The sequence below is a fragment of the Chiroxiphia lanceolata genome, chromosome 5 (assembly GCF_009829145.1).
Source record: "Chiroxiphia lanceolata isolate bChiLan1 chromosome 5, bChiLan1.pri, whole genome shotgun sequence".
Classification (NCBI taxonomy): Eukaryota; Metazoa; Chordata; class Aves; order Passeriformes; family Pipridae; genus Chiroxiphia; species Chiroxiphia lanceolata.
Window position 1 is genome coordinate 30,425,125 of NC_045641.1, and position 23,500 is coordinate 30,448,624.

Sequence of the window (23,500 nt, forward strand, 5' to 3'; positions counted from 1 at the left end):
TATTACTTATCATATTCAGGCTCTGTCTTAGAGGTCCAGCATGTGCTTTAGTGAAGCATCTCACCTTGTTCCAGTCACAAATACATAGGCTCTTTCAATGACTTCCAGTGTTTAGTAAAACATTAGAAGTCCTCTGGTCCATGTTGAAAGGACAATCCTTTGGCCACTTGTCGTTCAGCTGCAGGGTATCAGTGGTTCCTGAAAATAGTGTTGAAAGGAGGCACATGGTCTTTGCTTCATCCAACTACTATGGCAGACCCTTGAAATCAAACTAATATTGGTCTTTGTAAAGCCTTAAAACAATGCCATTAAATAAAGAAAAAAATCTGCTTTATTTTAATAAATTATTTTAAAAATAAAATCAAGACATTTTCCCTATTTTATTTTACATTTTGGACTTACAGTTTTTTTCAGAGCCAACTCAAATTCTTTTCAGTTATGATCAGTGAGAATCCGTCAGTGGAGATTCTGTGCCAACATTTCTGCGTTCCTTCAGTTCCAGTTCATTAACTTATGACATGCTGTTTGTAGTTTTCTGGCATTTCATTATTTTAATTAAAAAAAATTTAATCTATTTATCAATATTTCAGGGAAGTTTAATAAGTTAAAGAATGATTAATATGCAAAGTTGCATTATCTGCTAATACTTACAAGTTTTTACTGAAATTTACTAACATATTTTCCTGCTTTTGCTTTCCTGGTTGGGCTACTGCTTACCAGCAGATTCATGTTTTAACACCTGCAAATTGTCCTAATTTCTCCTTTCTGAATAGCAATAATACTGCAGTTACTAGTATATTCAGCATTATAGTAATGCATTTCAACTTCTCTGCCATCCCTACAACTGAAATGGATAGAAAGTACAAAGTTTTTGCTGAAATTCACTGAAGTTTTAATGTTATCAAAGCAATTGGTTAAAGTGATAGAGTTCCAGATACATTATTTAATTTTGTTTATATTTGTTGATGATATGAAAGGTTATCTTTTTTTTTAAAGTGAATAATTTTTTGTCTTTGAACTGCCAGTTCTGAGAATATTGCTACACATCTGCCCTTATCCCTTCTTAGCTATGCTGACACATCAATAACAGGCATGGATATGTGTAAGCCATGTCCCATTCTGAAGAGTTCAGCCAGTGCAGCGTTAATCAAAGCCATTCTTACTAGTATCTCGCCAGGTTTAAAAACAGAGCAATTATTTATTTAAAAGAAAATGTTTCAATGCATTTCTCTTTCTGAATTACTAACTTCACATTTCTAAATGCGTTGCCTGTTATATTCCTTAGTTTCTGTTAATGTTACTTTCAAATTTGTTAATGCTATTTTCAAATCTATTATTTTCAAATTTCAGTAGGTATTTCTGAAATATCACACAACAAACAACTTATCTGCATTTTAAGATAAGTATATCTACAACATTTTACAAAATCTTGAATGTAACCCCCCCCCAAAAAAACCCCCCAGTTTACGTTTTTCTAAATATCAGAAACTCCAAGCATACATTTTTCTTCAATGTACATGTGTAGAATTTAGCTTGCTGTTTAGCATCTTGTTGAAAATTACCTGTTGCTATCCTTCTCAGGATTCATATGGCAACAGCTGAGACTGCAAACTTGTGTGTCTGCAGAATGTGTTACAGTATGAGGAGTCAAGATCCTCTTTAAACCCTCAAAATTGGTATGCCTGAGGCCACTTGTCTTATTTGTGTCCTTGGGCACCTGTTTTATCTAGCATTTCAGAACTTTTTACTGTAAAACTATTTTGATATCATAGTATATAGGTAAATGGAGTGAATCAAATAAGACATTTAATGTACCAGCATGTACTACAGTGTTGTGGATTAGTCACAGGATTTTACTGGTCTATTAAAAGGGATGCTTAACAGTGTGACATGCTTCCCTTAACATGTCACAGTTCTCTGAACTTGTTTCACTGTCCACTAAAATAATGTTCAATAAGAATTTCACTTAGCAGTAAGAAAATACCTTAATTCTATCCTGTAGAATCAAACTGGCATGTAAGAGACAACTCTGTGTTTCATTGCTTCAGTAAAAACAACATATGCAGTGGTCATAGAGTTGAAGTGGAAGCATAAATAAATACATATAAACAGCTGCAGTGCTTGAATCTGTGTGAGTGTGTGGTGGGGGCAGGTAAGGCTGTGTTATGGATATTTAGGCAAGCATTCATCTGTTAGCACAGTAGCATTAGAAGTGTTTCTGCAGTCTATCCTTGCCTGAGTATTTTAGCCTTTATTTGCTGCAGAAAGATGCTAAATGCACTCCTCAGCCTTTTTTTTTCTTTCTTACTGACTACACAGAATATACATTTCTATGATACACATTGCACATGAATAGCAAAAATATCCTGGAAAATTTATAAAAGATGTCTCATGGAGATAATAAATTTGAAAAATCAATTTGTTTTATTCTTTTGTCAGGCACCTTTTATGCTTTTTCCCAGACTATCTTGTCCATCATAAATGCCAATCACTATGTCCATCATAGTGGAATCTGTAGGAGTAGTAGATCATTTTCATCACAGCACTTACATAACAATGGAGAAAGGTACTTATCTGAGGGAAGAAATCTGAGTTCAATTCCCAACTTATCCACTGGTTGTTTCCAATTTTATTTATGTCATTTAGGGTTTGAAACACACACAAAAAATGTAGGTGTGGCAAATCCTGTCATTTAAACTTGCTGGAAGTATGTGCCAGCACTTACCAAAGTTTACCCAGGGAGGGTACATTCCTTGTGTAGTGGAGTCCTTAATACTTTTGAATTTGCAGATCCCTAAGGTTTTCCCAGTAGAGATGCAGACTCTCACAGCCTCTGGGAGTAGGCCTGTCATTAAGTTACTTTTTGCAACTCCTTTAGAAGTAAGCTGTTGGCCGTTTTCGTGTATGGCGTCACTAAGCCATAAAAGAAAATCATCTAAATGAACATCCTTCTTTGAATTGCTGTAAACTCCACTGATTATGGAGACAGCCTAGGAAGACTAGCATCATTAGGCAAAAGTTAATCTGTATAAATACCTCCTGATCCTTATGGAGAAGTCCAGACTCTGTTATGCACCAAGTGCTTGAGGGTTTGTTGGAATAGGATCCACAAAAACCCATACTGGAAACTACTGTAATTTGTAATTAAGAGAAGCTGCATTAGAGACAGAAATATGTTTTAAATCCTGTCCTAATTTGCTTAAACACCTTAATTAGGACTGTGCTTGTGATCTAATCCAAATAGGTATTCTGAGCAGAGGCATTCACCTCCCCTTCTCTAAAAGTGAAGGAAAGGGAATGTTTTTCTTATATGTGAAAGATGATACTTTTACAAGACATGGAATATACAGCTTCATTTATATCTCACCTAACAGAGGCTGAAAAACACATTTCTCATCCTGTAGGAGAATGCCATATACAAAAACCCCCACCTTCCTAATAGAAGTTGTCACCACCTTTTCTTTTCTTATTGAGCATGACAATGAAGCACAATTCTCTTTGAAGGACGTTGAACCAGTGTTCCTTGGAATAGGGACTGGATCTCATGTGTTCCCTACCATTTACGTGCATACACCTAGTCTACATTAACAGACAGAATTGCAATTGCTGCATTTTTCAGTGGGCCTTGTCTTATAGGTAGGCTTTCAAAGCTAGAAATCAATTGGCCTATTATCTTGGAGAGCGGGAAGCTCCTGTATATCCCAGCAGCAGAACTTTAAATGGCTTGGGAGCTTTAAACGCAAAGTCCCCAGAGTACGTTAGGCAGCCTTTAGGCCTGTAGACTGATGAGCAGAGGTTTTCAGAATCATAGTTCTGTTGCCTGATTTCAAAAAAACTGTATGAATAAGTTAACCAGTGATGCTGGTTTTGCATCCTGATTTTTTTGTGTCCTGGGCATCAACCTACTGAGCCTCTTGTGGCTGTTACCTCTTTGATGTCTTGTCAAGCAAAATCCCTGGTTCAGTGCCTCTTAATTCTCTCTGTTCTGGTGTCATAGAAGAATTTTCATCTGTAGCTACACAGAATGCATGGGGGAGTGGTATAGGTGCTCTCTGTACTGTTTGTTGGTAGCTATGCCTTATGCCATCCTCATTATGATTTACCAGTTTATAAGATGGCAGGTCTTGCTGTCTGTGTGTACCTTCCAGTTCCCTGTGGCTCTGATTCAATTGCTAGTGGTAGAGGAATAGCTTTTCATCTGAGCAAAGTGCTACCAAGTGTCTCATTTGCCATTCTTTCGTTTTAGAGTGACAAATACAGATCAGGAACTGTATCTGCAGTCTTTTATGTATGTTTTCAGCTGTTCTGATACTCTCTGCCTCTGCTAAATTAGGAGTAATGGAAGCTTGTGATGCCATGTCGAAACACATGCTTCATTGCAGCCTGTGTTGAACTCCCATGCTGTCACTTGTTTGCCAATGTCAAAGCATTTCACTTTGTCAGATGCACTAGGGAAGATGAGTTCCATATAGATAATCAGCTATTAGGGGGAATGGCAGATGATAAAATCACCTCAGAAAAGTACATATCAGACTGCAGAACATGTACAGATTCTTTGTAACTCAACATAAAAGATATCTAGGTCTCCCCTCCTTTTTGAAGAGGATTGTTACCACTCTCTGTGGGTGCAGTTATTGTTGGCTCTGTACAGAACATGCCCTGTGTGTTATGTGCCGGCCCAGCGCCTTCAGTGCTCTAGAGTGTATAAAGAGCCAGCTGAAGTTTAGTTAAGATGCATCAAGATTGCTAAAATGGCTTTAAAACCTCCCCACAGTGTCTATGCTCTCATTGCTGTCCATGGAGATCCAGGGTTCAGTTCAGATATGTTTGGTTTTCAGTTGTGTCGCAGGCCTCACAAGAGATGAAGATTTCTTTGGATTATCATTTGGAGACCAGGTTATGTCACAGCACTGGAAGTTGTTTAGTCACATAGGTTTAACAATGCCTTTTGATATGTGAACATGTTGTTTTGATATGCTAGCCATCAAGCAGTGATGTAAGACATAAATCATAGACCCAGAATGTAGACAGTAGTATAAGGATGAATCATGCTCTAATCTGCATTTACTAGTATGACTAAGCTCCATTCAGAATTTGACTTCCTGGTTTAAACTTAAATATAAGTGTATAAATTCAAGCTATAGCCCATTTTTAGATCCTGTGATGGTCAAGAAAACACCATCTCAGCACTGAGTCTTAGTCACAACTTTTATTCTGGTGCCTGCAACAGTGTCAATAGCACCACAGTGACTTGTGCATCTTTATCCAATGTAAGATTAAAAACCTTCCATTTGCTTTCAGCCTGTTCATCATTTTAGCAGCTGATAAAGTGTCATCCTTTGAAAAAATGCTCTGATATATTCTTTTGAACAATTTCTCTGGGCTAATGCTGTTGTTTTCCTTGCTATCCGTTCTGTGAAAACTCTTAACTCCAGAAAAGTGATCAAATGTGTCAAGCTCCTATGTCTTTTTACTGACTCATGATTATTACAATACCTTTTGCATCAACATGAATGTAGACAGTACCCTATGTTTTTCATATATATATGTTTTTTAATTTGTTTTTGAACTGTGTTTGTCAAATCTCTTTTGGTTCCTCTTTTTGTCCTATTCTGTTAAAATTTTGGTCAACCTTCCTTAGACTTTGTCCTGCTAAGGGCAGTTGCCCTAGAGCTGCAGCTTCCAGTCTTACTGACAAAGATCAATACAGTCTTACTGTCAGAGCTTTCAAATCCCAATTACAAACTTGTCCTTTATCTATAATATTCACAAATATTGGCTCCTCAGCCTTCAATTATTTACACTTATCCTGTCTGTTTCTGAAGAGCTTTTTTACTCTGAGCTTTAAATGCTGTGTTTTTTTCACTCAGTATTTCCTTATATTTTTTGCTCAGTATTTCCTTATATTGTGGTGTTCATGCAGTATGATTGTGCCTTGCTGCAAAAACACGTATGGAAAATTAAACAGAAGCCTTTTGACAAGTTACAGAAAATCTGGGCTGACCATGGTAGTTAAATGGAACCCAACAGCTACTAGCCCTTCTGCAAGGTGCTGACATGGCTCCTAGCCAAGAAGCAGGCTAAACAATTAAAGAAAACTCTCTGATCACTAGCTAAAGATAGAAAAAAAAGTGGATATTTTTTCACAATAAAATTAATTTTACTTTTGGTACTGTTATAATATACATCCTGATAACATCACCAGGAAAGCATGGCTTTCCTTGAAAATATCAACTGTTCTCATTTGTATTTAAACTAAAACCTGAAAAAGAAAACTGAATGGCTTGGTTTCTTTTTATTTTTTAATTTATTTTTTTTTAATTAATTTTCTTTAAATTGTTAACAACCTCAAATCCATATTTTAAAGTAATCAGTTTCTGTTTGAGTTTTGAAATGAAAATAATACTGCAGAGAGCATAAAAGACACTGAGTGTACTGCTAACAGTTAATAAAATAATAGTGTATTTAATTGCTATTTCTAATAAGATGACGATGCTAAAAATATTCTCCCTGTTTGTAAAAGGTTGTAGCTATATTTTAATCACTAAATGCACTTAAATCATGCACAGATTACATTCCTAAAAGTTTCTTTATAATAATATGCTACTTTAACTGAAGGTCTGTCAATTTGCATATTTAATTTAGGCATTACTTATAGACTATGATGCGCAATTCATAGTAGGCTTCTTGGATGGTTTCATGTTTCAAATTACAAAAAGAACTGTTAGGATGATGTGAGGCTTTCAAGGCCTTTCTGTGTATTTAAGTATTGTATCCAGCTCATCTTATTGTAAGCCTTCTGATACTTTTAACATTTGTAAAAACAAGTGATTGCACTGAGAATTTCAATTGCCATTAAAAAAAAATGGCTTATGTCTGGTTTGATATATCTTCTATGGATTCAGTGCTCAGTGACCTCTCAGTCTTTTTGGATAACCTGTCTTGTGTCCAGCAGCCTGCCAGGGGTGGCTGTGGCAGGCCCCCTATATGTGACTGGGCTATAGGAGTCACCCAAGTGACCTGTTTTCTGGGAGTGTTGTGCAAGTGTTTACTTACTGTACACTTGTAATGAGGTATAACACATAAGACAGTGTGTAATGCATATGAGAAAAGGTGAGAACCCTTTTTACGTGAGGGGTATATGTTTGCCATAGATGGAAAAGATTAAGATATGGTTTGCATTTGAGGGCCCGTCCTTACAAATGACATTTATTGTCGTGCCTTCTTTGTGAATAAGACACCTTCTTAAGGAATCAGGCTTGGTAATTTTTGTGCCTTCAAAAAAGGTGCTACATGAATGGCATACCCAAGATGCAGGAAGAAAGGAATTCCAAATGTTTTCCAGTTATAAAGCATCTGGGAGAATGTATCTGTGAGGGGTGTACTTGCTGTTCTCAGTCTTCCTTGGTTTCTGCTGTTGCCCTCTCCCTAGAACACGTTAAAGTGTGTCTAAGACATTATACTCTGCTGTGCATGAATTTGTGCTAACAAGACCTTCTGTCCTGATCAGATACTCAGATTTTAACAGAACGGGCCCAGAAAGTGGGATCAGTTTGCACTGATCCAATTGCAGGGATGTGATCTGTTAGCTCCTAGACATTTCAACATTTGGTATATAATAATGGTAGAATTTGAATAGTGGATACCACAATGTTCCAGGACATTTTTACATGTAGCTATGTCACTTGTGCACACCCCTAGATGGGCATAACATTACATAAGCAATATTTGCAAGCATCTTGGAAACAGAGATATCACTTGTAAAGTTAAGACACAATTACCATCCTTATTCAATGTGTTAGCTCTTGAGGAGAGTCACCTCTTCTTGAACACTATAAAAGTCTTTTAGTAAAGGATATGGTTATATTAAAAGATATATTTTTTTCAGAAAGGTTTTAGTTCAACACGAGTAACTTTCACTTCTTAATTGTCCTTATAGCATCTTAATGAATTTGAAGTTAGAGGTCACATTATCATGTGAGGTTTTAAAAACTATCTGTTGCATTATTTAAGCAGAATGGAAATGCTTAATTTGGATCTAAGTAAAATGTAGCTGTGAAAATACATTGTATAAATCTACAAACAGTGACATCTCACCAAAATTCTGCAAAGCTTGCTTGCGCTGTGTTAAAAAAAACATGATTGGATAACTAATGGAGTGAAAAGTCAAGTGGTTCAATTATCTTTTTAAAGAGACCTTAAAGGTTTTTGTTTTTATTCATAAAGTTTTTGCAAAGTCACTGATTCTGAGAATGTTGCAATTCCATTTGTTCAAAGGAAGAGTTAAAAAGTGTAAAACAATTTCTACTTCCAGAAGCCCTAGATAATCCTAAAGTCTTTGCCAACTGTTATTTTAAAACCTTCAAAAGAAACCCGGGCTTCAAAATCAGACTCATATTGCATTTCTAATTGGAATTGACCCATATGAGTTCAGTTCTATGTCAAGACTCAGATCTAGCAGAAAAAGTTATTATAAAAGAAATGGGAAATCTTTCACAGCTAATCATAAATTTTGTCACTAATACAAGTTCTTTATAGCTGCATTAAGCAAATATGTATAGCTTATAGTCTGTGTTCTTGTTTCCACAGTGCATACATTATAACAGACTTCATGGGCATCAGGAATGAAAATTTTATGAAGATGGCTGCAGTTGGGACTTGGATGGGAGATTTTGTCACAGCGTGGATGGTAAGAAACATAATTACACTTTAAAGGAAAGGGATAAGTTTGTTGCTTTCAAGGGAAAGAGGAGAGAAGAAACTCAATTTCTTGAAGTATTCAAGTATTTCAACCCAGAAAAGTAAAAAATTAACAAAGGCATAGTGTCAGTGTATTCAATTAGCCAGAAGTCCAGAAGAGTTTCAGTTAAAATTTATCAGGGCAACATGTAATTTTTTTGTTTTGTGAATGGTAATTTTGCAATTGACTGCTGTTAGGACAGCAAGGTTAGGCCCTCCTTTGCTACGAAATAACATCATGACTTGCTATCTGGTAAAACAGTGCGCAACAGCTAAAGATAAACAAGTCTAATGAGAAGGATTGAAAAGAGAAGCAAAATTAAACTGAAAGATGTGACAAAGAGCAATGGAGATGAGAGAAAGAAAGCAAGCCAGTTACATGCCAGCATTTGAAGGTAGTCTATTCAATGTGAAACTATCAGATTAAGTTTGTGTCTAATTTAGGATTTAGAAAAATTAGGTTTTCACTTTGATTATACGTGTTACAAAGGCTTTCTTCTGAAATACGTGCAAGCCAAAGATCAGCTTAGTGGAAGAGAACCAGAAAATGACAGCTAATTGAGAACAAAATAAAGCACGTGCATGTTTTAATTGTTCGGGAAAAGCATTTCTTAAATTGATAAAAGAGGAATTTAATTTTTTTTAGATTGCTTTTTTTGTACCTACACTAATGTGTAGGTAAGAATTTTAGCAATTGCATTTTAACAATGTCTTCTATCCTCTATGTATTTGGAACATACTGTACAACAGACAGAAGGGAAAAAATGGCATGAAGGATTTTTTCAAAGTGCTGTTCAATATGTGTCAGTGGTTTGTCCAAGACAAATTGTTCTTTATGAAATGGTGGCCATGAAAAGCAAGTGCAGAGCAAATAATTTGTACATGCTTTACAGTAAGGACATTGCAGAATTGGTGCATTGACCAATGTTGACAATAATGTGGATTTCTTGTGAATTGATAATAAAATTCATGAGTACTTCTGAATACTTTTAGCTTGACCTTTTTTTCTTATGGGCTTCCACAGCTTTATTCCACTATTAAAGAAGAGATGATGCATAAGCTAAGCAGAATTGAGAGAGGTCATGTTCATCATAGATATGTGACTTAGAGTTCCAGTTATAGATTACGTACAAGTTGCACTATGTTAGGTAATGTGGATTTTTTTCAGTCCCTCTTTTTTCATTTCCATGAAAAAAAAACCCTGTTATGTGCACCCTGTATAAAGCATGGAAATGGTTGATTCAAAAGGCATGAAAATCCTGATCCTTTTCTCTGTACTTAAAGCTGTCTCAGTCTTTTTCAGCAGTGGAGGTAAAAGTAGATTGTGCTACAGTAGATTCCAGGGGTGGATGGAGAATGAGAGAGAGACTGAGACTGTAGAGACCGTTTGGATAGAGGAGACTGTTTAAATTAGGCTGGTTCTATCAGCTTTCTGGAAGAGCAGAGGACATGGGATTAGAGGGTCAGTGTGTTTTAGGACATGCTTTGATTGCACGGAGAGAGTTAAGAGATGTAATGATTGGTGTTTAGATCTTCAGAGCAAAAGGGAATAGTGATATTCCTTCTGCAGCAATCTCTGCCGATCTCTGGGTAGAGTATATGAACCAGTCAATGGAAATTACAGTGTTTAAGGGCAGCTGAGCCTAGGAACATCAAAGAAAGCTACAATGTCAGATAGAGAAATATTAGTAAGAAAAGATATTGGACATGTATATTGGTGCATGGGCCTGTACATTGGTGCAAATCTCCCACACGGTCTGACTTAAGCAATCTATCTTATGCTATAGGAATAGAAATTGTCATGTTGTTTATATTTGAATTTGCTTGACTTTCTGCGTGTAAAGCCCAGCATGGAATTGATGTCAAAGTAATATGAGTCTTCTGTGGTATTATATTTTGCAAAGTTTCCCCATCCTGTTTTGAAACAGGAAAGAAAACAACAAACCTGTGAAGGGACCTATGCACATCTTCCCATTCACAGCAGTGCTTATATTTTCTAATGTTTAAGAATTTTCTTGAAAGGAACTACCCATCCATAGACTCCAAAGCAGAAAATAAAAATGAAGATGTAGCCTTCACTTTACTGTGTTTGAGCCATACTGGAATTAAGATCTTATTCTCTGTTTAATTGGAAACTTTGGGAATAAGCAGAAATAAAGCAGAACAGATGGGATTCCATTTTAAAAATGAGCAATCAATAAACAATAATATTATTCTAGTACAATGAGGAGTGGCTTGTTAAATCAGGAAAGTGATTGAAATGGGAAAATATGTTGTTGATTGCTGTTTGCTTTGGATTGAAAAGGCATAAGTAAGCCTTTCCCGTCAACACTTCCTAGCTCACTGATTAGTTTGGTGACAGGATCTGACTGAATTCCAAATAAAACCAGCAATATTCTTTTCATTGTGTTTAAGGAGAATGGGGCCATGCTATGGATGCACAGGAGATTCTCCTTTGTACCTCTGGACAGGAATGTCGCTAATAATAAACATCTTTCCTGAAATCTGTACTAAGTGTTAGATATTCTAAATAAGCCTGTGATGAAGGGAATGGGTTCAGTACACTAAATGCCACTTCACTCTTCCCTCTGTGAAGCCCCAGAAGTATATCTTGCACCTGCTTTGACATGCCCTCCTACTCCCATAAAAAGTGCATTCTGTGCTCATGGAGAGTGTTTTTGAGGCAGACACCACAGGGTTTAGCACAGTAGGAAACCTCTGATCCACCTAGACAAGCCTATAAACAAGCACTTATGGCTGTGTTCTGGGAGTGTGCAAGCAAGCTGAGGAAGGAGCTGATTCCAGAGCAGAATCTCTGATGATTAGAGCGGCCTCTCTGTAAAGATGAGCAACCTGCTGCAGCTGTGTTTTTTGTGACACAAACCTGATCATGTGTGGTAAGGCATGCTGAGAGAATAACTACAGGAATGAGTGGCACTGAACAGTGACATGGGGCAGACTACAACCAGAGCCTCCTTTGTTCTTTGTAGCTTCCTGATGAAGTGGAACAGCCTGCTCTCCTCCTTCTTTCCGGTCACTATTGGCTTTTAGGTTGTCAAAACTGTTGTTCTCCACTTTGAGTGAGGGCTTTTTGGGCTCTCCAAAGATTTGCATATTGGTCCTGCATTATGAATGATACTCGTAACACATTGAGAGATTTGCTTACCAGCTGTCATTGCCATTTACATTAAAGATGTATCCCTGCCTACAAACCCTACATACATGTGTAAGAGTCTAAACAGTAGAAGTTTAGTGGCTGTTGGTTTTATCCTGAAGACAGAAATGCCACTGCTTGTGGTAAGACCTATATTCTCAGTATGGGCATGGATTACATGTTTCAGAGAACTTTGGCTATAGATACATAATCTCCCTTTCCTGAAACCTTACATAGTCTGTGGATCTCTTAGGTTTAACAAGGGAGAGTCTTAAAAAGTTTCTGATATTTTCATAGGTAGAACATTTGAATCATAATTTTGGACACAGGAACGTGTGTCTGTTAAAGTAATTCTTTGAATATGCTCTGTGTAGTTTCTTCTTTGTTAATTTTTGTAATAAGGATAGATTTTTACTTATTGCCATTAAAAAATTTTTAATGGCTTGCAATCTATTGGCGAGAGTATGCGTTGGCAAAGGTTTCAAAAGTATTTGGAGATACTTCCGTTTGACTGTTGCCATTGTGGTCATGAAAAACATCTTTATTTGTAGAATAGGAGAACAAGGTAATCAATGATTTTGAAGTGCTTTCTTTGTGTCCAGTAAGAGAGAATATTATGCTTGTCCTCATCTGCTCTGAGATGTAACTATGTCAACATTCTAGAGTAATGAAGGATTCATTACTACTGTGCAGAAACTAGCTTGATTTACCTCTTCATTTTATTTACTCTCATAATGTGTATTTGTGACTAGGGCATGTTCACACAAAGTGAGCAACATTGATGTTGCAAATACTATCATGTTGCTGAAAATAGCAGACACGCTAAATTATGGCACTGAAAATAGAAAATAAAACTCTAATGTGAATAAAAAATGAAATATAAAATATATGCTGAAAGAAAACATAACATCATCATTAAAAATAATAAAGTACCTTGGGTTTTTGATGTAACTTTTAAACTAAAATAATAGCCACAAATGTTCACTGTTAAATTTATGTGTTTTAAAAAGTACTTCTTCTATCTAGGAAATTCTGTTTAGCAAAGAATAATGTATAGGTTTATTTGCAAGCAGTGAAGAATCCACCATTCTGATGCACATTACAGGGTAGTTTGGAGAGTCAGGAGTCTTAAAAGACTGACACCTTTTTTAACTTACACCTCTGTGAAAGATTGGGCGTGACAATTCAGATTATGATCGGTGTCAATCTTCTTGATTGTTTCTATTCCACTGACATATCAAATGACAAAATAAAACTGTAATTGAATTTGCAGCAGCATCTGAAATACCATACAGCTAACAACTCTGCTGTACTTCAGTAGTGGAACTGAAATTAAACTATAAAACAGGAACTGGAAGAAGCAAAGTGGATGACAGGTGTTACTAAATTCACTTGCCAGAATTGCACAGATATGTGACTAATAACATTATTAATGGCACCATGTTTCTTTCCATTCAGAGAAGAATGAACAATGCAAGTTGCCCTTTTTGTTCATCTGTGCTCCTTTTTTTGTTTTTCATTCCTCTTCTTAAAGGCCAGTCTAGTTGCAGGGATATTCTGTAACTAGTGGTTTTATCTCCAGGTGATAACCCACATATAAATTCATCATCACAATAGCAGTTCAAATATATCCAGTCATATAAGACCTGCTAATTTTGTATTTTCAATTTTGTAAGTTATGAATGTGCTCACATCCTGCTCTGCTTTATGACTGCCGCTTAGTTAGTTATATAAGGTGGAATGTGCCTGGTGTCATCTGAGTTCATCCAATTGTCCCATCAAGTCAGATTGCACTATTATTTATTCATTGATTGATGGTGTTACCATCTGTTCCTATGCTCTAGATTATAATTATCTGCCTTTTCAAGCTTGATCTTTTTTTGTATTCCCCTGTTACCTTGTCATTTCAATTCTGACCAGGCACTGCCAGAGGTGTTACTTCATCCCTGTCTGTTCCCCAGCCAGCGAGTTCCTTCAGCTCGTTGTCACAGCAGGTATCCTGGTTGATAACCATTTTCTGGGCTTTAAAACATGTGCTTAGTATAGCTAGCAGTAAAAGCCTCAGGATTTTCTTTTGAAGAAGGCCACAGCAAACTCTACCTCAGAATTCAAGAGTAAGAAATGGAAACCCCAAAGTTGAGCCCCAAAATGTATCCTAGTGTTTTTCCAAAGCAGCTGCTGACATCTTTCAATGACAAGCAAAAGTAGTTCTGGGAGTTCTTTCAAATAGGTGGGAAATTTTCCCCACTATTTTTTTAATTTCAAGGTTTATGAACTCATACACATATATACACATTTCTATTCTGTCTAGATCCCTATCTAAAAATGTATGAAAGATCATATGAAATATTAATGGGAGCTATTCTGTTCTCCAAATATTGTAGATGAAATATGTAGCTGCATCTTTTTCAAAAGACAAGTTGTAAAGTAGAGGATATGTTTTCCTGCAACTCAAGTCTTGTCCAAATGATTTGTATTGTAGCTTCAATTAGCTATACAGCTATAAATGAGACTCAGGGTCCTCTATTTTATCTTCCTCATTATCACAAACTCCTTTGCTCTTTTTAATGTAGAGCTGTATTTGCTTCTTGACAATATTTATGGAGCAGATTTTCATATATCCTGGTTGCATGTATTTAGAAGCTGAAGTCAGTGTACCATATAAATTAAAGTAACTATGCAGCAATTCTGCATTCTGACGTGATGTACTCCTTAAAAATGGTGTGAATGAGTGGGTGTCAGAAGTGCTGCAGAAGTGGGACTCTAGAAATAACATGTTCTTACTGAAGATCTTTGAGTACAGATGGCAAATGTGTAAACTGTTGGAGTCTCTAAGATGGACACTTCCTCTCTGGAACAGTCTGGTTCTGTATGAGATTGCAAGCACAAACCTTTTTCACTGACTGGTGGAAGAAAAGAATTTTCTTGCTGAAACTGAAATTCACAAAATGACAGAATAAGCTGAGTTGGAAAGGACCCACAAGGATCATCGAGTCCAACTCTTAGCCCTGCACAGGACCATCCCCAAGAGTCATACCATGTGCCTGAGAGTATTGTACAAATGCTTCTTGAACTCTCTCAGGTTTGGTGCTGTGACCACTTCCCTGGGGAGCCTGTTCCAGGGCCAACCACCCTCTGGGGGAAGAACCTTTTTCTAATATCTAACCTAAACCTCCCCTGACACAATTTCAGGACTTTCCTTCAGGCTCAATCACTGTTCACCACAGAGAAGAGATCAGTGCCTGCCTCTCCTCCTCCCCTCGTGAGGAAGTTGTAGACTGCAATGACGTCTCCCCTCAGTCTCCTCTTCTCCAGGCTGAACAGACCAAGTGACGTCAGCTGTTCCTCATACAGTGACCTCACCCTTCCCCTCAAGGCCCTTCATCATCTTTGTTGCCCTTTTTTAGATGCTCTTTAGTAGCTTATTATCTTTCTTATATTGTGGTGCCCAAAACTGCACACAATATTCAAGGTGAGGCTGCACCAGTGCAGAGCAGAGCGGGACAATCCCTTCCCTTGACCGGCTGGTGATGCTTTGCCTGATGCTCCCAGGACATGGTTGGCCCTCCTGGCTGCCAGGGCACTGCTGACTCATATTCAACTTGCCATTGATCAAGACCTCCAGGTCCCTTTCCTTGACACTGCTTTCCAGCTTCTCATTCCCCAGTCTGTACAAACATCCAGGGTTGCCCCATCCCAGGTGCAGAATCTGGCACTTTCCCTGGTTGAACTTCAAATGGTTGGTGATTGCCCAGTCCTCTGATTTGCCGAGGTCCCTCTGCAGGGCCTCCCTGCTTTTCAGGGAGTCAACAGCTCCTCCCAGTTTTGTGTTGTCTGCAAACTTACTTAGCATGCCTTCCAGTCCTGTGTCCAAGTCATTTATGAATATGTGGAAGAGCACAGGTCCTAAGATGGAGCCCTGTGGAACCTCACTCGTGACAGGTCACCAGTCTGACGTCACCCCATTCACTGTTACCCTCTGTGCTCGACCTGTGAGCCAATTGCTCACCCATCATGTGATTTGTTTATCCAGTTGTGTGCTGGACATTTTGTCCAGAAGGATCCTGTGAGAGACAGTATTGAAAGCTTTACTGAAATCCAAAAAGATTACATAACTGGCTTCCTCTGATCAACTAGGTGAGTTACCTCATCATCAAAGGAAATCAGGTTTGATAAGCAGGACTTTCTGCTCATGAAGCTGCGCTGGCTGTGACCAATGACAACCTTGTCTTTCAGGTGTTTTTCAATACTTCCCAGAATAATCTTCTCCATAACTTTAACAGTCACTGGAGTGAAGCTGACAGGCCTGTAGTTTATAGGGTCCTCCTTCTTGCCCTTCTTGCAGATCGGGGCAATGTTCACCAGCTTCCAGTCAGCTGGGACCTCTCCAAATTCCCAAGACCACTCAAAAATCATTGAGAGAGTTTTTGTGATGACATCAGCCAGTTTTTGAGGACTCTGGGATGAATCCCATCAAGTCCCATAAATTTTTAGCGATCCAACTGGAACAGCAGATCCCACACAATTTTAAGGTCAACTGGGAGTTGATCATTCTCACAGTCATGGTCCTCCAGCTCTGGGTACTGAGACCCCTTTAGTCTATCCTCCATGTTGAAGACAGAGGTAAAGAAAGCATTGAACACCTCTGCCTTGTCTCTGTCCCTGTTTGTGAGGTGACCATCCTCATCCTGTAACAGGCCAATGATATTTCTATACTGCCTATTACCATTAAGATATATGAAATAACTAATTTTATTGTCCCCCACATTTCTGGCAGCTTCAATTCCAGTTGAGCTTTGGCTGCATTAATTTTCTCCCTAGAGCAGCAAGCAGCATCTCTGAATTCTTCACTTGACCTTGCTTCCACTGGGCATACACCTTCCTTTTTTGCCTTATTTCCAAGAGAAGATTCCTGTTCAAGCCAAGCTTGACTTCTGACATTTGGGAATTGCCTGCTCCTGTGCTCTTAGGAGGTGATGTTTGAAAAGTGACCAGCACTGATGGACCCCAGCACCTGCAAAAACATTTTCCCAGGTGTGGTGGGGGAAAAAAGTTTTCCCCCTGGAGTTAAAAAAAATGGTAACTCCTGAGGGGGTGGTGTCACTTGATGTGGACCCAGTGAGCGCTCCTGCAAAATATAAACATATCACAAGCAGACTAGAAAAGAAGGTTGATCTTGTAGTTGTTACAGAGTAGCCATGTTCTAAAGCCACGAGGAGAAGGGGCAGGAGCCCCATTGGGGGCTAGGCCTCCCCCCCCTTGAATTATGCCTAAAAATGAAAGATTATTCTCACAACAGCTACAATACCTTAAAAATTGTATTCCATGTTACTGTAATATGGTACCATAACTCAACCCAGAATATACTGGGAGGGCAACTAAGCAAGTGCTTGTATAAATACAGTGCAGAATTAATTTTTCTATGCAGTGCTGCATAATATGTGAATTTGTTGTAATATGGTGTGAGAAGTCTTCCCTTAAACAACCCTGCTAGGAACCTTGAATTGATTTGATTGAGGACTCCTGAATTGTAAGTGAAATCACTAACTCTACCTTGTTTGGAAGATAACAGTAAAGCTGAGCCTAAATTGCAGAAGTCTTAGTGTGGCAATTGATATGCACACAGGTAACCCCAGGCACTAGGCTACAGCTAAAGTTTTAAGGAAAGGTTTATTTTTGTAGTCAGAGACCCTAATACACTGCAATGCATCACTGAATGCTCATGCAGCGGGTGAAAAAAGCAAAGCAGGATACCCATTTTGGTACTTTTATAACACCATCTTTCACATGCACGTAACTTTTTCAAGGCTGTATTCTCCCCTGTGTTTTATGGCCTGACTGATTCCCAGCAAGGGCCCCTAGGCACGTCTGAGAATCTTCTGTCTCCCTGAAGAAGGGGAGTTACTTCTATACAGAGAGAACATACACAGAACATACTTTCCCATTTGTGGGAAAGAGCTCTTTCCCATGCTAGGTCTTCCTCAATCGCAGACACTTTCCTGAGCGAATAATCCTACCTTTCCCTTCTCACCAAAATCTTGCGTTTTTCTTCTTCTACACTTAGGAACTGTCAAACTTAGACTTATGATACCCTAGCTAGAAGGTAATTTTTTCTATATCCATAGTTGTGACTGTGCTTAATAAACATTGAAAATTCAGTATGTTCAAACACAGTTTCTACTGAAAAACATTCAGATAGGTCAGCTTCCAAAATCTCTTGCCAAAACCCAAGTCTAACTTCAGTGCAATTCTGCTGACTGTATCAGACTTAAAATACACAATTGCTTCTTAAAAAATGAGATATTAAAAATTAAATGGATTTGAATTAAAATTAATTATAAAACTTCATTTTATAGAGGGCACTCTGTAAGATGAGTCTAATTTCTTCTTGGTCTCTTTTTATTGTTCTTTTACATTACTTGAAGTAGGAACTTGAAGTACTTTTTTTAATGGATAGGAAGATTGTCAAGTTTCACTTAAACTTTTGAAAGTACTTTTAAAACCTCCATTAAAAAGCTATTTTTGTAATTTCTTACAGTACTACACTTCTCCAAATCACAAAAGAAATCACTGCCTCCTACACTTGCAGTAATAAGAAAGGTTTTGCATTTCACAGACACTAGGGATTGATCTTTATAGCAACTCATGAAGATACATATGCTAATATGTCCCTGTTTTACAATAGAAAACTGAAACAAAGGAAAAGGGAAGAGAAAAAAGGAATTGGTGATGGAGCTGAGACAAGAGCCTGGTGTAGCTTTATATTCATTTAAGGGAAATTGTTTTCCCTATCCCCATTAATGACAGCATTCCAACGTATCTAAAAGGTATCTGTCTCTGCAAAGTAACCGAATAATTTCTTCAATGGGAAATTGAAATGGCAGGTATGTGCACTAGAGATCCTTCCAAGTGGTGAATGCCCTGGACTTTGCTTCCCTTTCTCCTGGCTTCAGCTGTGTAAGAACTACAGAGTATATGTCTTTTTCTATGACAGTTTGTTCTGTGCTCATTTCTGAGCCTGTCTTCTCTTCTGCTTTGCATTCCTTTTATGCTTGTGTAACTTTACTTAAGGGATGGAGTTTATACTAATGTCGTGTTGCAGAGAATCAAGGCACATATTCCATTTCTCTTGAAATTAGGTGGTTTGCTTAAATTTTTGGCTCATCATATGATACCACAAAATTAGTTTTACCACCCAACACCCCAATTTTATAGTAAAGAAACAACCTAAATAGAGTTTTTAAACAACATAATCTCCTTTGTTATGGACAGGGTCCTGTGAAAAGGATTATCAGAATAAAGACAAAGCATGCAAGTATGTTTTCATCAGTGTATCACTTGGCAGAGGTTCACCATTGGTGCAAGGCACGGCTCAACTTATGACACTTAAGTGTCGTATCAGGCAGACCCATACATTTTAGACTGCAGAGGTATTTTGCATGCACTTCTTTTTATGTCTCATAGACCTCCAGAATATCCATGGCAGATGAGGAACAGGCTTTATACCTGTATGGCTTTACAGTGCCTCACAATAAAAAGTCCCAAGCTATCCGTTTGCCACATGGTCTTCACTATGGGAGAAATGGGAAGTGGGGATATTTGCATTTTGCTTAGGTTAATACTTGACCCAGAGAATGAAGGTAGGATTTCTGCAACCAAATGGTGGTTTGGTCACAAAATTGGTAAGATTTATGTTTGGGCAGCTACAGATTTTGATATTTTAATCTGAGCTGATTTGCTGGGCTTTCTTAGCAATCGACAGAGAGAAAAAGGCCTACTAAGTCATTGGAGCATAGCTGACATCTGAAATTAGTCACATTATAAACCCACTTATTTCTCTCCACTGATAATATAGGAATTATAGGGTGACTCAGATTTAGATATTTACATTTCAAGGTGTGAGTTTTTGTGTCTGGATACAGGGAGTATAGAAATGCCAGAAGTTGTCCCGCAAACTAGCCGAGTTAAAACATGGCATAGTTTGCTGTCAGACATCCCTTGGGAACTAAGGAAGGTGAAGGAATACTTCCAGAGTTTCAAGGCTTTCCTGATGAGACATTAAAGGACCTCTACATAAAGTCAGAGGCTAATGCAGCAGTGAATAAATTCAACCATAACACAAATAAAACAGAAAAATCCACATACAACAGCAATGTTACATCAAGGATTGTATTTATGATAATGAGAACAAACATGACAGTACTTCCTCTGGAACTTTAAATTGTGCATTGAAGTTAGCAAAACTGTTAATAAGAGATGTTACTTAAGTTATTTAAGTTTCTAGACTCATTTCAAAGAGGGTCTCTGGGAATTAATAGATAAAAACGTTTGTGCATGTGTGCATGTGTGCTCACACATTTGGTACTGTTCTTGAGAGGCAGCCTTTTTTTGTGTTCCTTCATTACTGATACAAAATAGGCTTAATCTTTATAACGCAACTAAGGGCAAACATTTATTACTAAGCTGATCTATGGCACAGAAAGCTTTGACTCACTGATTTCCCCTGAATTTCTTGTCCTGTGGTAATTTCCAGGCATTTTCTTATTGGTAGGACCAAAGCCATACTGGGCCTATATCATCTACAGTGTTTCTTCATGCTTTGCTAAGCTACTGTTTTTATTGATTTAGCCTATTTACAAGATTAACTTATGTTATTTAGTAGATGAAGTAATATTAAAGGGGTTGAGGCAGCATGAAAGGTCTGAATCAGCCACATGACACTCAAAGCCAGATGCTTGGGAATGATTTCAGAACAGAGGCCAACACTGGCTGACTGTTCCTCTGTGAGGACGTATCCCTGGCTTCTTGTCAGGTGAGGTGTACACCTTCTTTCTCCTTTGGAAAGGCACAGAGATTTGGGAGCTGAAGATATGGTACAGTGAGACCTACAAGCCACTCTAACGTTACATGCTGCTCATCTGTTGGGTTACTGAAGGCTTGTTTGGTGCTGAGTAGGATGAAGCTGTGTATTGCAAGAATGAAATCTGAATTACTAACAAGTATTACAAAAATCCAGTTATTTGGCAAGAAGGGATAACACGGAATCACATAATCACGGAATATGCCGAGTTGGAAGGGACCCACAAGGATCATCAAGTCCAATTCCTGACCCTGTGCAGGACCATACCCAAGAGTCACACCAGCCCGAGAGTATTATACAAATACTTCTTGAACTCTCTCAGGTTTGGTGCTGTGACCACTTCCCTGGGGAGTCTGTTCCAGTACCCAACCACTCTCTGGGGCAAGAACCTTTTTCTAATATCCAACCTAAACCTCCCCCACACAACTTCAGGTCTTTCCTTCAGGCTCTGTCCCTGTTCACCACAGAGAAGAGATCAGTGTCTGCCCCTCCTCTTCCCCTCATGAGGAAGTTGTAGACTGCAATGAGGTTTCCCCTCAGTCTCCTCTGGGCTGAACAGACCAAGTGACCTCAGCGGCTCCTCGTATGGCTTCCCCTCAAGGTCCTTCACCATCTTTGTTGCCCTTCTTTGGACACTGTCTAACAGCTTAATATCTTTCTTATATTGTGGTGTCCAAAACTGCACACAGTATTCAAGGTGAGGCTGCCCCAGTGCAGAGTAGAGCAGGAAGGATATCTTTTATTTCTAGTTCTGCCTGTCTCTCTTCTTGCTGTCATCCTTTCTGTGCAACACACAAATCTTAAACTCCTCATATTTCCTTCTGCCTTTGTCATTTGTCCATTCCAAGCCCCTTGCCCAGTATTTTCAGACTGAACAGCCTCTCACTACACATTAAGCTTCAATTCTTTCACATGGAATTAAAATTCTGCCCAGCTAATTAATGATGACTTCATCTATCTATTTATCTATCGTACCTCTATCTTCTGTGTTCCATTTTTTGACACTTCTGTCCACTGACTGTCTTTCACTGGCTGTTAGTATGGGTTTTTTGCAAGCTGTATAATGCCAAGGGTACGCTGTAATAACAAACATCAGTGCTGATTGAATTTTTTAACATTAGCACAATTGCTTCCATTTCCTCTTGTATTGTGGGCAATCATAGAATCATAGAATCAACCAGGTTGTAAAAGACCTCCGAGATCATCAAGTCCAACCCTTGATCCACTACCACTGTGGTTACTAGACCATGGCACTAAGTGCCACATCCAGTCTCATCTTAAAAACCTCCAGGGATGGTGAATCCACCACCTCCCTGGGCAGCCCATTCCAGTGTCTGGTTACTTTCTTCATAAAAAATTTCTTCCTAATATCCAATCTAAACCTTGCCTGGCACAGCTTAAGACTGTACTCTCTTGTCCTACTGCTGGTTACCTGGAGAAGAGACCAACCCCCACCTGGCTACAACCTCCTTTCAGGTAGCTACAGAGAGTGATGAGGTCTCCCCTGAGCCTCCTCTTCTCCAGGCTGAACAGCCCCAGCTCCCTCAGCCTCTCCTCATTGGACCTGTGCTCCAGTCCCTTCACCAGCCTTGTTGCTCTTCTCTGGACCTGCTCCAGCACCTCAATGTCCTTCCTGAACTGAGGGGTCCAGAACTGGACACAGTACTCCAGGTGTGGCCTCACCAGCGCTGAGTACAGGGGAAGAATCACTTCCCTGGACCTGCTGGCCACACTGTTCCTGATACAATGGAGTAAGTCCTGCACGCACACCATGCATGCTGTTTTCTCATTGCAATGATGTAGTTTGTTTTGATGCTCAGAGGGGACAGCTCTCACTGGTACCTAGGACCATGCTTACTGTGCAGTACTGGTGCATATTTTCTGATATCTACATGCTCCTCTTCAGCCCAGGAGAGACATCTCTGTCAAATGTGTCAATATTATGTAGAAGGTTGAATAGCTTTTATTGAGGTTTTAATCAAAGTGACCCATCATACTATATGAAAGAAACTGAAATTAGGAGATTGACAGGAATACAGCAGGGGCATGACCACAGCCATGCACTAGCTGGTTTTAATGGCTATAATTTCATAACAATATTAAAGGAGGTTACAGAAGACACAGTGGGCTGAATTAACCCTAGCTGTACCTGTTAGCTTTTACATACGAAGTGGGACTTGGGGAATGTGGTACTTTCTCTGCAGTGAAATTACATCTTTACACCTGCTTTTGGTAATGAAGCACAGGTGCTGACTGAAATATATTGACTGTAACACTGTAATGTAGGGCTGACTTGTCAGAGACAACTCAGATTGGCATTAGATACTGTGATTCATTAAATAAAATTAATTGCTAAAAACATAATGCATTTCAGAATTAAGTGTACAATTGTAGCAAATGATTGGTTCATTTTTGGAAGAGGAGCAGATTGAATCACTTGTATTTAAATAAAAAGAAATTCTAAAACTTACTAGTAGCACAGAAAAAAAGTACTTACTTCAATGCATTAACTTGTGTACAATTCATTAATGAACATTACCAGGCAGCAAAACAACATGGCTCCCTTACGTAAGCACTCAGTGTGCCATCCTCATGGCTATAGCTTGTGAACATCTGTGCAAAGTGTTCTAACTATCAGCATTACAGAATCACAGAATCAACTAGGTTGGAAAAGACCTCTGAGACCTCAATATAGTACTAATAAAGTCAGAAAACCCTTTTATTCCTGATGAAGTTAGAACCAAGAT

At 38.5% G+C, this 23,500-nt stretch overlaps 1 protein-coding gene across 2 annotated transcripts in view; it reads left to right on the forward strand.

The window, feature by feature from the left end:
- Window positions 1-23,500, forward strand: part of TMEM117 (transmembrane protein 117) — a 194,492-nt gene that overhangs the window by 76,675 nt on the left and 94,317 nt on the right. For both annotated transcript variants that reach the window (XM_032687910.1, XM_032687911.1), the window contains one exon: window positions 8,590-8,689. In XM_032687910.1, the coding sequence (XP_032543801.1) occupies window positions 8,590-8,689 (100 nt within the window). The remainder of the gene's footprint in view (window positions 1-8,589; window positions 8,690-23,500) is intronic.